Genomic DNA, 18,373 nt, shown 5'->3' with positions numbered 1-18,373 from the left:
AAAAAGTCCTTGAAACATCGATTCATCGTTGAAACCTTACAATATCCAAGCTGAAACTTGGTTACGTAAATGATTAATCATGTTTGCATGTATGTATTGATGTAATATTTTCATGTATACATTTTATTGTTCGTTAAGGAGATATATAACTGTCCCGATACTAATGTCTTAATATGTTATTCATAAACCGTATATATGCTATATTCGATGCCAGAATCGTGTTCAATTAGCATTCACCCCGATCGTTAATTGGTTTTTGATTGTTTACCAGTTATCTATCTGAGATTAGCAATACATGTCCAGTATATTATGTGTGTATTCGAACATTTGGATTGGTCTTGATCGGACCCGTTATCTGTCAAAAACAATAACCACACATGCTGCAGACACTTTTTATTACAATTACATTCTAAACATATAACACATATAATTAGTTAAAACCGTGAAAACATTTTCGGAAAAAACTTACAATATGTGAACAAACTGTATAATCACGAAACAAAATATATGAATGGCTCTACTTTGCACAGCCTCATTAAAACGTGAAACATTACTTATACAGTACAGCTCGTAGCCATTTAAATATTATCGCCACGCAATTTCGATCGCGAAAAAAACGTTGATTTTAACGAATCGGTGTATCGCGGTGATCATCGTGTTAGGCCACAAATTTATTATACGAGAAATATAACAAAATGCGGTCGACCACTTCTTTTATGGAAATGTATTGTACTAACGACTCACAAATCTGCCCCAGGAGCATATATTCTACGTTGTAATTCACATTTTCGTGACTTTAACTAGGTGTACGCTAGGAATAGATAAAACCCAATTTTTTAAACAAACCATATCGCATTAACTAAAAAACTATCATCTCTCTTAAGCAATAGAATGTTATTTTGAAAAACATCACAATCACACTTAAGACCAATGCGCGAACACAAGTCATACACTATTTACATTTGCGACGTATGTAGGCAATACAATTCAAGGCACAATATATACAATATAACATTATTTGAGCACATGCATCCACTGTATCTCAAACCATTGAGAACATTTGTTCTAGAAATGGGTCCAATACATCCATCCGTGTTAAGTTTTATGTTTAATGTATATTAATTCATTACAATGTCATCATTTACAAATATTTATAATTAAATACAAACATTTGACTTTGTTTTGGAACAAAACTATACATATAATATATAGGAATGTCTAAGTGTTTCAATGAGTTTTAAGAATAAACGCACAGTAAAGAAATGTCTTATTAAAGTGGAGAACCTATGACAATGCACTACATTCGACACTAGAACTATTCCGTGTAAACTATAGTGATGTATTTAAGTCATCAGCACCAACATAAACGGTTGTATGGTCTCTTTGAATAAGCTGACTTTTCCATAAAAAAAATAAATCATTATTCATTATTACAACAGCTGGCAAAGGCTTGGTTTCAAACACCTCTAAGACACAAACGACAATACCTCAAGCAGGATTTTACGAAATGGAATCAGGCATGGTGGCAGTTCATGTTAAGCGTTTCGTACCTATAGTGCTTGGTTTGTTACTCAAACATTCAAAGCTTGCAATTGGTCACTGAAAGTGCGCACTGAAAGTGCGCAATACTGACAAAACACACACGTATATTCATAATGCACGCACATTAAACACAAAGGTGACGTATGTACTAATGGATAGTAGTTGAAATAACAGTACACGCTCATGTTAAATAAACAACACATATTGCACTTGAACAACAATAGAGGTGGCTGAATATGTTCAAGATGGTTATTGCGATCACGAATCGAGAATTGCAATATATAATGTAAAATTCCTAACCAATGCGATATATGATAGTAGTATATAATCTGAATATACATTCGTTTTGGTTTGGCTTCTTGTTTATACATGACATTATAGATAAAGTTGATGCCTACACTTGGGAATGTGTGGTAACGAAATTCCCATTCTGTTCCGTTTTCGATTTGATAATTTTCATTCTCATCCATCCTGGTCTTTTTTTTGGACAACAGCAACAAAATTGGGATACGAATGTATCTCTAAACTGCTTGGACATTGTACTGTAGAGAACGAAATTGATTGCGTTGTTGCACAACGCCATTATATCCAAAACATCTCCAAGGGGCATGTACACGTTAATGAAATAATAGTCTTGCACTAACGACATAATAGTAAGAATCCCTTGTGGCATTTCTGTCAAGAGGAAAAGAACAACAACAGCAAGCAGCATGCCCGTTGTTCTATTGTGCTCCCCGTGGCGATCGGACTCCTCATTACGACCCTGGTTCCGCAACCTCATTCGCTTCTTATACGCCCTGTGCATTGCTGTAACTAGTAGAATCGTGAGGCACGCGAGCGCAAAGCATGGTAAAATCTTAAAGATGATGGCTTGAATCATCTTGTTCATTTTGTCCACATGAACATATGCTCCCTCTGAGCGATAATCCACATTGTAAACTATGTCTAATTGTTTCGTGGTGTTTGGCAATGTTTGATTACCCATTATGTTCGTTTCATTTTTACCTACAGTCGTCCACGAGTTAATGATACAGTTTGGAATGCATAATATAATGACAGAGCCTATTATAATTCCTATCACATGTTTTGCCCTTCTCACAGTGCAATACTGTGGTCCCCAAGTTGGAAACCATATACACATAAACCGAAATGTAGCGAGCGCAATCGTCAACCATATTGCCACTGAATGACACAAAACACTGAAGTTAGCGTGAAACAATAAGTAACACATCCATCCATATCCTCGTGTCTCTAAAAATGTTAAATCCGAGTCTTTGAAAATATAAAAGTGCAAAGCGAACGGGAAGTAATCAAGCATTGTGAACATGTCTGCTACGGCTAGCCAAGTCAGTATCACATTCGTGGGTGTGATCATGTTCGGTCGAGTAAGGACCACAATGTTGAAAATATTAGCAACGAACCCAAACAAACACACAACAATGCTGAAATACCCATGCAGCAATGCGTATTTCCTGTAGAAATCTTGTAGGCCCATCGTCTCGGGTTGGGCAGTAGCTAGCAGCAAATTGATGGTTGTACTCTCCATCACCAATGTGTTATTTACAATCGCCATTATATCGCTTTTTTGTAAAATATTATAATATGGACATATTAAATGGTTAGCTATACAATGAAATTTGATATTATGGAAATATACTTGTAACTTGCGAAACGTCTATGCATTTAAACACATGTCTTGACCAACTATGTTTTATCTGCTTCAGTTAGACTGTCAAATAATCATTTTCTTCACAAAATAGTTAACTTATATTTCACGTTTACAAGCCATACATTCGCTGCGAATAACTGCATATACAACAGTATAGTTTTCCTTCGTTAAACAAATGTTGCGACTCTATACCCCGTGCACGTTGTTTCTATTCCGCTTTATATACGAATCACATACTACCAATTAGATCTCTTAGAAAGATCTTAACGTACAAGTTTTGGCAGCCGGTGATAGACTGTCGTTCCAAAGAGTGTCCATTAGCAAATGGAACTTTTGACAGACGTGTCCATTCGTGTTAGTTGTGGCGAAAAGTAATATGTTCAGCGTATCCAATTTCGGCCGTCGTCTATCGCTAATGCCTATGAAGTCGTCTAGGATTGTGCAAGTTCCTGATATCCTGAAAATATACAAAACATTTTCAATAATGGAAAACTACCCATTGCAACATCAGAAATACATGGAATAATTAATGAATTGGAAAACTTAGTCGTAACGAATTGCAAAACATGTATCCACATTGGTAGGTCATTTATTTATGCTGGCTTTGAGGATTGTTTATTATACGATCGCATTTTCAACACGAATACTAATAAATAATGCAAGCATAATATATGTGTATGACATTAATTTGCGTTCTTTTTCTAAAACAATGTCCAAAAACTGCTAAACATTATCAGTTCATGTATATGCAAGGATGCTACTGATATTAAAACATAATCAATATGCGACACAGTAGTATTTATCTAGACTGGTATACCTCTAACCAATGCATTAAAAGTTTTCGTTCACATTTAAATTCACCTTTAGAGTATATTGAAATAATATTTGCCACACATAAAAACATTAAATGTGGTTAAACCATGCTCGTGTTCAACTTATGACAAACACAACTTTAGTTTAATCAAGCATGTTTTTTTTATAATTAAAAATGGTCAAAGTAACAGTTTTACTCTTTCTACACATTGCATTATTATAATGTTATTTAATAGTTTATCAGCGTTATGTATATTTTGAATAAACCGCTAACAGACCATATTGTGATTATGCAAGTGTGTACAAATACAAATGTATCCATGTATTGTACATAAAACTTGTATATCTTTGTATAATTTACCTAGTACACTTGTTGCGTTGTTTGTATTTTTTGCGTAAGACATTAATAACAACATCATGTCCAGCAAAAGAGCGCGAGCGTTAATGTCAGTTAGTTACTTTTTGTTTCGTAAGCTACTAAAACAATTTGGTTTTATCAATAATGAAGAGCGAATCGAGCATTTAGAGAATATTAAAAAAATTATTCAACGCATAATTGAAAGCGGGACCATCTACAATCATGGGTTCACATATCAGTAATATGTATAGTTACATCATCATCAATGTTATATCAATGTTCTGTCAATGATTCATTCGGCATTGAGTCAATTTGATAGGAAATTATAGTATAAACCCAGGATGTCAAATACGGAACTAAGTCAATGCAAGCGTGACGAAAACTTAACACTATAGTGGACGTCACGTGGTTCAAATGATGACATCTGATTCTATGCTATAAATAGGTATATACTAAATATCATAGAATAATATTACTATCCCAGAAAGTCGGGTCTTGGTATTTTAATATTTTTAGTTTTAAGTGTAAGAGCATAATTTTATTTCTTACGGTCTTTCGTACAATATTTCGTACAATATTTCAAAAAATAAAGTTAACACATAAAAATATATTTTTATAATTATTATGGCAATAGCCAAACCAAATTTCAACGCTTCATGTAGTCTTGTTACTAAATCTGTATGGGTTTACTTTATTTTACGAAATATTTTTCGAAGTATTCGTTATTTTGAGTACTTATGTTAACTTAAGAACGTTTGTTAACATTCAGCTAAGTATATAAATGACGTATGTGAGCACTTATAGTTCATATACTTGTTGATTTTTTAACAATTGGAGAGCATTCATTTTCAATAACTTACACGCGGTTCTGTTGGGAAGCAAGGATATTCGTTACACGCATCGTAAAATTCAGCAGACGTACGAAATACACAACCACATGTACAAATTAAGTTTGTTTATATGTATAAATCCTATATGTTTACATTTATTCAGCTCAGTGCGGCTTTTACAGAGAGAACGTTCTCACCAGTATTCTGGGTATCGAAGTTTGTTTTGTCTTGTAAATAAATTATTGACAATTACGCCCAGGACTAGTTATGTTCATTTAAGATATATATATAGTTGAAGAAGTTTATACCATTAACTACGTATAACACAGGCTTAAGGAAACTTCAACGAATATAGAATTAAAATTGCCAAAAAACAACTTTTTGCAATGTGTTTTGTTATTACAAATACAACATCAACTTTGTTACTACTTATACGCAGGGCTTGTTATACGCACACGTTAGGAAAGCTTTAGACAAGTATGACTATACAAAAGGAACCGATCAAAACAAATGTACCTAATTTCATTGAGTCGCATGAATTATATTAATTATCAACGAATATTTATTACGTTCATGTAAAGACGAACACGATAACTGCTGACACGTAATAAATGTGATGACAATGATTTTCTTATGGCTCTTGCGAGAATTGTAATTTGTTTTAGCAATACATTCATTGCGGTCTCGTAGATAAAGGCAAATAAAAGACGCATGAAGAGATAACGTGCCGCGCGAGGGAGTAGACAACACGACCCTTGAGACCTGGCGAAGTGCCGCTGTAAATCACTGTTCGTTTTGTTCGCGGACATGATTCATTGAGAGGCCATCAGAAATACTAGCATGCGTTGACATTTTGAAAACGGGATTTCGTTTTCGCGAACAACGGGTTTCCTGATATCGAGCCTGCAAAGACATTTAATCTGTCAGACATCCTTTTTAAACGCCGCTAATGTGGTATATTATTCACACGTTTTGTTATATAGCATCGTATATCCATATAACCGTTTAACCATATATCATTTATGTCGAAATGTGATAGAGCGTTCACAGACTTTCTAAACAATATGTGAAATGCAAGTAAAAGTAAGGCATTGATAAGGTTAAACAAAGAACTATTCATTTAATGTAGTAGAATAAAAAACAACATCCAGATGCTATCGGCCCAATAGTTTCTCCAAAAGGGTACACTTTAAGACCTTAATTACCGCGATAAACCGTAACTTCCGATAGCATACAATGCGATGACAAATAGCTTAGTGGATGGCAAATTGCTACTGGAATCGATGATCGGTCAACACTGTTATCGAGCGTCCACCTCAGCACACACAATCTCTCATGAAAACACTTAACGACGACTTGGACGGTTTGGTCTCGGTAACTAATTTGCAAGCTTTCTTAAACTTTTTGATTCTCTTCAATATATTTCAAATGGTCAACCTGCAATGCGCGCATTTATCAATAACGCAGCGATAATTTATTGGAGCAGTTGTTCAAGTTTTGCGGCTTTTTTTCGCGTGTTATTGTATAATAATTTCCCAAAAGTACACAACATAATCTCCGCGCGAATCACGTTAGATAGGCTCCGAAATGTATAACAAAGTCATAAAATGTCATTATATTTCTCCCGTGAATGGTTAAATTTACACAATTTGATAATGCTGATATTGTAAGAGAACAACGGGTGTTATCTTAATTGAAGTCTCTATTGATCAAACAGTTCTTGTTTCCTGTCTACACTCACAGTCTCTATAAAAACGTCTCGTGTTTCAATGTTCAAACCTCATTAATGAGTCGCCCGAATAAGCCTATCTTAATTAGCGTCCACGCACCCGATAGGATGAAGAAAGATTCTGCTTCCCGTTTCCATTCTGTTTCATTAATATCACAAAGAATTTCCATCACCGCCCGCACGACGTTCGTTTTCCCAGCAAATAAATTGAATGGTTGATCGCAACTGGATTTCTATTGTAATTTATAAAAATAAACTTCATTTCTCAACAGTATAAAGCTTAAAACTAACTGTTTAGACTCATAGCAGTTTATTTTGCATGCAGTGAAATGTGCTTTTATTAAGTATGCACACCCTGAGAACCTATTTTAGGTTACTTGAATGAAAAACGCATGCAACGGCGACTTATCTGTTATTCAAAATATTATTTGATATTTAAAGTTAAAGTTTAAATTAGCTGCCATCATAACTATGATATGCCCATGATGCGCTAATATACATACGTTTGAAAGCGGTACACGTACATGTATATAGGACAGTTTGCATTAAAATACGCAATTCAAAATCGCGGATAATATACATGATTAACCCATTTATGCCCGCCGTCTAGAATAAAAGGCCTTGGCAAGCAGCGTAGACCCAGATGAGATGCCGCATGATGCGGCGTCTCATCTGGGTCTGCGCTGTTTGCTTCAAGGAATTTCTGTAAGACATATTCTAAATGTAGAAATAAATATACTTGACATCCCCAATTTGGAAATAAATTTATCCAAATTAGAAGGATGGGAGAGTCCACTAGGCATAAATGGGTTAACCCTGCACCAATACACATTGAGTTGTAACGAATCTCATCTATACAATATCGGTATTGGTTTATACTGAATACAAAACATGGTAAAATAATAAAACTATCGAACAAGGAAACAAACAGTTGGAAACAAATTCGTTAATGCTGCCAATGTATTCACTCTTTTTCTGGACTAGGAAATAAACCTTACATAAATGTCAATTACATATTCAGATGTTCTTTTTTATCACTGGTTTTGTTTTAAGAAATAAAATTATGGAAATGTTGTATTTTTTTATTTGCAAAACGATGATTATACATGTGTTGGTTTTGCTGAGGAATAACATATTAGTGTTATGTATGGTATGCAATTCATCTTTTTGTTATAGCGGGGTTTTTTTTCGTTTTTTTAATATATGATATTGTGTTGCGGAAAAAAGAAGGAAAGAAATACAGTGTTAATCAGTATTAAAAGTATCTTGTTATTATAGACAATAACAGTTACAATAAAAATAGCATACACACTTTTAAATAAACAATACGTGATAAAAAATGTGACATGTCCAAGGTAGATCTATATTAGCTAGGGCATGCAATATAAAATGCACGCCTTACAATGGCACAATCAATTTTTAAATATGCTTTAAATATATATAATCGAAATTTAAGACATTATCCAGAGTTATGTATGTGCGTCAAAGAAATGATAGATCAATAAAAGAATGTTACACGATTTTTATGTTAAACTAACATGGAATAACGTCGAAAAATATACAAATGGACAGACATTCACATTCTTATACCAAACGCAACTATATTTAGCGTTCCTGTTTACTTAATGACAGTCGTTACGTGTGCATCGACTCAAGAGACTAAAAAGAAGTAATACCGTATATTTTTCTTCGTCCGATGATTTCTTACGTCACACAAACATTAAAGTACGAGATATGTATCAATACACATAGTAAGTTCGCTTACAAGAGTTTCATGATTATAAAACCTCTTATGTGTATGTGTAATTATTTTCGTAAACAACTTCCGAACCATTATTTCACAGTTTTCTAAAGGGACCTGGACAGCGCAAACAGATATATTTACACAGCAATCATTTGTTTGATGATTTGGAGATCGCGTGCTATGAACACATCGTCTAGTATGTTTTCTGTAAACAAATTATATATAAAATAGAGTCCTGTTATAAAGAAAGGTTAAATGAAACACAACATGTTATGTAACTTTATACCAGGGTAAATCTTGTGAAAACCATGCCGTATTTAAATATACATTTATGGAAACGTTTGATATACGTTGTTACTCAGGTTAACACTTATTTTAAGTAAACAAACACATGACGCCTTGTGGATTTTCTTAAATAGAGTTTTGCGATAATTAAGTTAGCTAACTTTTCACACAATGTACAATTTAAGCCCGCAAACAAATGACTAGTTCCGGTAGGAAAGAATTAATCTTTTTCGTAAATTAGCTTGGAGCCTTCAATCAACGCCAGCAATCGAGACTGTGGTCTTATTAAAATGGGAGCACGTAAACGCGAAACACAATCGATTCCAACCTGAATTGTTTGGAAACATATCGTGATATAGAAGATCCATTTCCGCGAATATTAATGTGTGCTCATTTCGATACATATGTATATCATAAACGAGACAATCCATTGTCAATCATGTATATATGAGCCTTGTTCTGAGAAAACTGGGCTTAATGCATGTGCGTAAAGTGTCATCCCAGATAAGCCTGTGCAGTCCGCACAGGCTGATCATGGACGACACTTTCCGCCTAAACTTGATTTTCGGTAAGGAGGGACTTCCTTGAAACTAAAAATACCATAAAAGCGGAAAGTGTCGTCCCTGATTATCCTGTGCGGACTGCACAGGCTAATCTGCGACGACACTTTACGTACAAACATTAAGCCCAGTTTTCTCAAAACGCGGCTCATATGTTTATCAATGAGGTACAGGTAAGGGCATGTCATACTCGTCATACTGATTTGACCAACGTATGTGCAGTTCAAACATAGGTTGAACAATAATTGGAATTTACTTGCCTAGATAATGATGTTGATATTGAGATAGAAAATGCAGCACACATTCCTTCCATTCTTCTTTTATTGACTCGTATAATTATGTGTTAATTATTTTTATATTTATATATTTATATTTATATTTTTTATATTATGTTTCGCTTATTTATTATAATCAGCTGTAATGCAGTTGTACTTTAAACCATGCAATACAAATAGTATAAAACATGATTAGCTTTTTAGTCTTATATAAACTGTCGTTAAACTACCATACACCTACCCTTAAACATGTAAAGCTTGATGGTTGAATATAAAGCAACTTAGTTTTATTACAAGATATTATGTTTATGTAACGCAACAACATATACACTGGATAATATTATCTAAATGAAAACAGGTTACTTACAAACTATTTTTTAATGAGCTTTTTGTATTTTTCTTAAATAATTGGGGTAAAGTCGTCTTAATGTATGTACGCGCCACAAACCATGGCATTATAATATTACTTACATACGTCGAACACAATGAATGTAAGTATACAATAAGTAAACAATTCACAAGCACAAGTTAATTCTCGCCGGAAAATAAAAGTTGTAAATCTGCGTACTATGGTAATCTATTAAATAAATATTGCATATTACTTTTAAATCAAATTATTTAGCATTAAAATGTGTACAAATAAGACATAGGGATTTGGATAAATAATTTACATTTGTTTTAAGCAGATTTGTGTTCTCGGAATCAAAACGAACAGTCGACTTTTAACTAAGATGGCAATAAGTGAAATATTTTACTTAAATATTTAAACCAGCCGAGTACTTGCGTCAACATTTATTTCATTGTGAAATACAATTTCGTGATGTTTCAGGTCCAATATTTGTATAGTATAACACAAACTGTTCTATAGAATAAACCTTTCGGAGTAACAGACTTTTTATACTTTCACCATCCATTAAAATTCACGTGTAAGCATCTCATAATCCTAGTATCGTAAATAGTTCGCATTGCTTTTAATATGAGATGGTATTTCAATTACAATTTTTATTCTAAACGTGTACGTATTTTTTCAATTGGACGATATTATACTAACACGTCTTATTTGAAGTACGTTCATGTCATAAAATCAGCATACGCCTAAGTGTATTTTCTTGCTATATATTCGTCACAAGTAAAGTCATATTAAGAGTAAAATAACAACATTTAGATTGTATGGATTTACGTGTTAAACAAATATTCATCCGTTATGTTTCAGATTGATATGCTTGTTCAGGAAGTAACTTGAAATTAATGACCATGAGCTTTTTTGTTGCATAAGGTCGACAGTTTCAAATATATTATCGTAAAATATTGTCTTTCAAATATCTGATACCAGTTATCTTTAGAAAAAAAATATGTTCACATATTGCGCGTTTTTGCGACGTGTTTGATATAACTACAACTGTTAAAACACAAAAACAAATCTGAGAATAAAACACACACAAAAACGCTGCGGAATGAATGCATATTATACAATTGTCGGTTGCAATATGTTGCACGGATGGTTATAGTTGAATGATTTGAATCAAAACAAATATTAATATTAAATCGGGTAAAAGATGAAGAAAAAAATGTTATGTTACGTCATGGGCACAATTTGAGATTATAATTGCAATCATTAATAATTCAATTACGGTATTACGCAAAGTTAGTAATACGAGATGTTAAATTAAATTATTTATCTAATTTCGTCATATTTGACGATTCGAATTTAAACGACTTCTTAAACATATCACTACTTAAATATGGTTCATTTGGCTATTCATAGTTTTAACAAATGCTTAATTGTTTCGTTATGTATTTTAATACACATAAATATGGTTCGAAAATTTGAAAAGACGGAAACATATTTCGTTTTGTCATTATAGTGAAATGAAATTGCGCGCACAAAATAGAGAGTACACACATATCGGACACACATTATTTGATTCGCGTGTGACAACGCTAGTAATAAAGCATAGTTATGTTTGCTTGACCGCAGAAAAGTGTGCGACCATTTTATGCACAGGATCCATTTGCATCTTAATCGCGTCAAATACCATTCGTATTTTTTAGTTAACAACTGAATAATCTACAAGCACCTTGTCACACGGTTAAGCTTCATTGAACATACCCTAAGCTATTATACCATTTTCTCTAAGATCTTTTCGATTATCATATCGATTCGATCTAAACATTTAATACAATGAAACAACGTCTGGAATAAGATTTAAGTTGATTCATTTCTAAATTATAAGATTTCATGCGCAACATATTTTCGAATTAATTTTTGGCGAAACGCAAGCATCAACTTGCCGTTGATAATGTTTGCGGAAAATATCCGATTATTTATTGTTATGTAAAATATTGTTCTTATTATTTTAACGACAAACATTACTTTCAAGTTGTAAACCCCTAAAATGTGGCTTTATTAAAGAATAAAAACAACGCCGTACCTGTTGTTGATCTCACTTTCACACTTATACAATTCTGACTATGACGCTTTCAGATGATTTCATTTGTATAGCATCAGTTTTACCAAATCCTTCCCTTTCGTAGCATTCAGAAAAAGCATTGAAACTGTTTGTATCAAATCTTTAATTTTTTACAAACACCACGTTTTCCGATTAAATCGCATGTCAAATTCCTATTCACGAGACAATAGCTCCCAAAGAGCGATATGTTTTTCTAATCTCACCCAGTGTGCGATCGCTAATATATCCTATCTTATTCAGTTTTGGAAAGACATCTGAGCGACTCTTGAGAACTCAACGCGCTCGCGGGTCCTTATCAGTCGTTATCGGATCGAGAAATATGTATCTTTTTAGCAGAACTGTTAACCAAATGCGTATCAATTTCTGCTTGTTGCAGCGTAACGTATGTTTGGCAGATGGTTTTCCAGCAATCGCAAAGTGATAACGGCATCAATTTTACGTTAAACGATATGTTAAGACGTTGGCGTAAGCATAGAAGAACACCCCAAACTAATGGTTTCACATTCTTCAGGAGGGAAAACATATTCAGACGACTTAAATAAAGTCATATTTATCATTTAATTGATTAGTTTCCTTTAATTTGCTTATATAGTTCATCTCTTATAACTCAAAACGAGTCCTTCAGTAAAACAGCATATAACGTTGACTTGGTTCATACACAAGAATTCATGTACATTTCGCATTTAGTTTTCTTTGATTTGTTTATTTACACATGCGATCGCCCACATTATTTATAACTTAAAACATGAGTAAACCTATCTTTTTTTAACGCGCTACAGTAACGACACAACTGCATTACTATGTACAATTTTATATATGGAACGCGTGGAAAGCTTAACAAATCGCACGATATGGCATGCGACAATTATACCGTTCTGACGAAACGCCCATACACAACTATGCGCCTATGTCGTAACGGCTGGACAATATATTTATTGAGAAAAATAAACCTTACAGCAGAACGTTTTTGAAAGTGTTTGCAAAACGTTAACGCGTAATTTAATTTGTGGAATGCGGCATGCATGTTTTTCGTTTGTGTATTGCTTTATCGCTCGCTCTGCCTTCACTGTTAATGTTACTTCCCAGTTTACAGCGTTCGTTATTGTAATCGGTTAGATCATTGTGTTTTACACGCATATAATTTATGTAATGCATTATCAACATTCACTTGTGAAATACCGAAAGGTACGCTAAAAGTCGTAGAAAATTGGTACGTTAACATTTATTTGTACGATAGCATTACTTTTTGATAAATTCTACCTATTTCTGAAAAAATAAGTTATGTAATTTAGTACCAAAACTCGAGATAGCTAACGTAATATTACCATCAGCAACTTAATTAACTTTATTGCTGATAAAATTTGCATCTCAATGTAGCCAATTTGCAAGAATTATCAAATGGGGTCGCATTTGTTTAATGAAATACGTATTACTCACTCATTTAATGGACTTTTTACCGTCTTTTTACGGTGTTTAAATAATAATGCTCATACTAAATCCGTCTGTACATAATATTGCCATAATGCTTTAACGAATAAGTTTATAATTAACGGATTGCATATAAGAACATACATGCAGTCATACTTATGCGATCACTTAAATAAAAGCTTAAACTAGCATGCAATTCTATTAAACACATCGCACAGCAATAAACACATAATTTCTTTTACCTTATGTGATTCTTTCGGCTAAGAAAAACAGTGCGTATGGATTAATTAAATAGTAAAATATCTGTACAATTACATTAATTGATTTGCAATATGTTATTTATATTTAGAAATGCAAATTACAAAGGCACAAAGAGATAATCGCATTCATTACTTATTCACCACATTAATTTTATCATATAAGAAAATTTAACATATATATATGCATGTGTTCTGTATTAAATTAATCCATTTATTTATATATTATTTGTTATGTTTATTATATATCTGAGTTTGCCATAAACTTAAATAATTGCATACAAGGATTATGAAGTTGTTATTGTATATTTTTTTATGAAAACCCTCATCGGTACGTATACAATAAAGAAAAAGATGCTTTTGAAGTTGTCTAAACGCATTTGTTATCAAAATTACCTAGTAAAAGTGTTGTTAAATGAAAGAATATTAATCGTACAACGTGTAATAAAAATCGTACCTTTTCGTTTGTCAGTCGTTTCTCAAAACCATCGAGCATTACGTTCAACAGAACTGACATAGAAAAGCCATTCTAATTTACAAACCATGTCCAATATAAATTACCACATTCGATCTTCTAACATCAAGCGAGATCTACTTAAAGCTGAATGCTAGCGAACAGACCAGTTAACTAGTTCACAGGAAAAGCTGCGATGGAAGAATACCGGTTCACTCAGGCAATTTATGGGTTCCTTCCTGTCGATGGATTTTCATCGAAACACAAGCCCTTGATTAGTTAATTCTAGAAGTAATTTAGCCAATAGCAAGGCAGACCACTGGTGGTGTTCTTATTTAAACATGTCAATAATTCGCAAAAGCAGACTCTGGCTCAGCCCGGTTCTATCCCATCAAACACCGCGATGTGACCAATAAAACCGCATGAAAGGACGCACAGATAAGGGCTGGAGGTGTCTGCAAGCGGTCGATGGATTGCAATTATTATACTGACAAACCATTTAGTTAAGTGTTCAGGCAATATATATCGATGTGTTGATGGCACTTCTTGGAACCAGATCAAACACATGGTATAATTGCAGCGCCCATGCAAAGGAACTTTTGTATGACTAAAATGATATATGTTATATCGTGTTATCTTGGTACGTAGAAGACGCGAAAACATACATATACGATTACACATGGTTTCTTTAAGTGTTTTGTCGTGTGTTTGGGTTGTGGGTTAACCAGAAGGGCCAATAACAACAGCACATAAGGAAAACAAACAAACCATCCGACTAAACGTAAAAGTGCAACGTTCTTCATACTCTTATGCAAGTGAAACAAATATATATTTGGGAAAATACAAATAAATGAATGAACTAAAGGCGATGGCCCGAAAAACTAATGTTTTCCACATATGCATCATCATCAAATACTTTAACAAAACGTTTACGGGAAGGAAAATATCACGTTCGAAAGTGTTTTCGGATGTAGGATTTGTTATTGCAAAATTAGTATCATCGTTGTCATGACATTTTGTTGTTAGACTACACGTGGGTATGGTGAGGTAACAAGATAATGTCGGTGGTCATAGAAGCTCACAGTTAGCAGGTTATAAACATATGTTTTATATCAAATGTTGTAATATCAACAATAGGCGCACTTAATAGCAATTTATATTGATATTATCTTTTAACTAAAAACAATATATTTCCTTCACAATATTGCGATAGTTATTCGTGTTTTAAGTTGGGACAACAGTGTAGACATATGCTCAATCTAAAAACGTTTTTAAAATAATTGCACCATATTCCCATTGGATGGATTACAAACATAAATGTAATCGATACATTCAGTGCATCTGAATGTTGTAATCGATACATTCAGTGCATCTGAATGTTGTACTCGATACATTCAGTGCATCTGAATGTTGTAATCGATACATTCAGTGCATCTGAATGTTGTAATCGATACATTCAGTGCATCTGAATGTCAACGTTAAGAGTTGAAACCTATAACATATTAAAGTTACACATTAAATTATCATTAAATTCAAAGAATTTGTGAACAAAAACTTTCACTAAATGCCCATTCTTACAATGGGGGACGAAACAGCAACAATGGTACCTGTGATGAAAAGTGCTTGTTTCCACTTAATTGCTCTCCCTATAATACTTGTGAAGATTAAGTTGAATTGTATAATACAGACATTAGTCTGTGAGAGGAAGTAAAAGAATACATGAGCAATACCTCATTTACATTGCTTCATTATAAAGGAGTTATTCGTTTTGTTTACTTTTAGTAAAAGTTGATCGTAGTTGCTACAAATTTCCCATCTGTTTCTTTGTGTCAATACATTAATAACTCTGTTCTGTTTTTTTCCAACTATTCGTTTACATTTCACACGTTACGTGACAGCATTTCTTTTAGAAATTAGATTTGTCTTAACTATCACTAAAGTACCTCTTTCCAGATAATTAAGATACATTTAAATTAATGTTAAACTAACGGGGCGGGGTTTGTTCGAACAAATGACAATATTGCTGGAATGAAGTTCGCATAATTCAATATATGCGTCGTGTTTTGAGAAAACTTGGCATAATGCATGTGCGTAAAGTGTCGTCCTTTCCGTCTAAATTGAATTTTTGCTAAGACGAGACTTCATTTAAACGAAAAATGTCATATAAGCGGAAAGTGTCGTCCCTGAAGAACTGCGGACTGCACAGGCTAATCTGGGACGACACTTTACGCACATGCATTATGCCCAGTTTTCTAAAAACGCGACTAATATCTTCTCAACCTTTTGCGCGTCAGTCAACGCTTTGATTTTTCAGTCCCAATAAAGAGTGATTCGATGAATATGAATCGATATGTTTTGGATAGAACTCCGCGTCACTACGGCATCAATCGTTCCATACGCTCGGTGTATGTTTAGACATTGTACTGAACGCAACCGTGGCCGATGCAATATGTTTTGAAACCAGAGCATAAAACTTGCACGCGTGTATTTATATTTGCCCATAAATGTGGATAGTGTATTTTCTATTTAGAATATCATTAAATAATTGTACACATCGGATATAAATACATTTGCCAACAATTGCCACATGCGCAAGTGTTTACTTTGAAAGTATATTTTTCCGAGTTTCAGTCTGTTCGTTCATGAACATATAAATTCGGTATAGATTTTACAATTACACCTGATTCACAAAATTGGCTGTAATACCGCCAGTGCATTAATTAAATAATTAAACATTACTTAATTTTGATCATTAACATTTGCTCCCTTTTGTTAATAAGTGATTCGATTTAGTTTGAAGTTTAACAGAAAATCTATCGCGTTTTTGTATATTTAACTTCCAACAGACGGAGGATAATTGCGCTGCTATATTAATTTTTAAAGGTGGATCTGGTTCATATTTACTTAGTAGCCAGGCTTGCCATTAAATGTCAGTATATCGACGATTGTCCGACATTTTGTCGATTCTCGATCAATGGAGCTCAGAATTCAGTGGTGTAAATAAACATACTTAGACGATATGTCACAAAAGCAAGTGGTTGCTTTGTTCAAAATCAAAGAACTAAAAAGGCTTATTAAATGAACGGAAATTCGAGACGTTAATGGGTCGTACACAATGACATGACTGTTAAACAGGCAGGATCAAGGTATGACTGTTGTTTACGGTCTTATTAGTGATACCCCACGTTTAAACTATCAGCGATTTTTTTTTTGAAAGACAGCACATCAGATTGACGCCGATATAAACAAAACGTTTCAAAGCTTAACGTGTTTGACCAGAGTGTGTGTTGATGATAAGATAAGAATAATATTAATCCAATTTTCATAGGGTCTTGCTATAAAAGATGGTTCATTACGAGACATTATACCCACTATTCCTTTATTTCTGATTGTGCCAGTCTGGCGTCAATTGCAATATTCTCTTAAGTTAATAACAATAACACGAAATGCCGTATTACTTCTATGAGTCTTCATCTGGACTGAATTCGGACACCCTCAGAAAACAGAATTTATTCCTTTAACTCTTATTTTAAGCCCAGCACCCTACTTACCGCAACACAACATGTAATCTAAAAGACAAGTCTCAGTTAACATGCACTAAACATATCACAGCTTTAGAATACAGGATTTAACCACCAACGCCATAAATTCAATACCTTGATGGTTTATACATCGGAATACAGACTCTTTACAAATAGGAAGGGCAACGTAGGTTTAAAATCGATTTACGAGAGTATAACCATATCAAAATATTACCTATTACAAAATTAGAGTTTGTTTTTCATAGAATAAATTAAGTATTACATAAATCTACGTTGAGAACCTCTCGCGGTGATGCGAACTGATAAATGCAAGGATCAACTTCATTGTATACACGTGATACAGAATAAATTATAAATCAATCATGATTACAAGAATATGAGTACCGACATATCCATCGAATGATTATGATAACACA

General features: G+C 33.5%; 1 protein-coding gene across 1 annotated transcript; it reads right to left on the bottom strand.

Moving 5' to 3' along the window:
* Positions 1 to 1,936: 1,936 nt before the first annotated feature.
* On the bottom strand, positions 1,937 to 3,115 carry LOC127840544 (G-protein coupled receptor dmsr-1-like). Its single transcript, XM_052368958.1, has 2 exons — positions 2,524 to 3,115; positions 1,937 to 2,457 (listed from the first exon to the last, which is right to left on the bottom strand). Exons 1-2 carry the CDS (start codon positions 3,113 to 3,115, stop codon positions 1,937 to 1,939), a joined length of 1,113 nt encoding a protein of 370 aa, XP_052224918.1.
* Positions 3,116 to 18,373: the final 15,258 nt, after the last annotated feature.

This window comes from Dreissena polymorpha, chromosome 8 (genome assembly GCF_020536995.1).
Source record: "Dreissena polymorpha isolate Duluth1 chromosome 8, UMN_Dpol_1.0, whole genome shotgun sequence".
Lineage (NCBI taxonomy): Eukaryota > Metazoa > Mollusca > Bivalvia > Myida > Dreissenidae > Dreissena > Dreissena polymorpha.
Note: the sequence above shows the minus strand (reverse complement) of the source record. Positions and strands in the feature narration are given on the sequence as shown.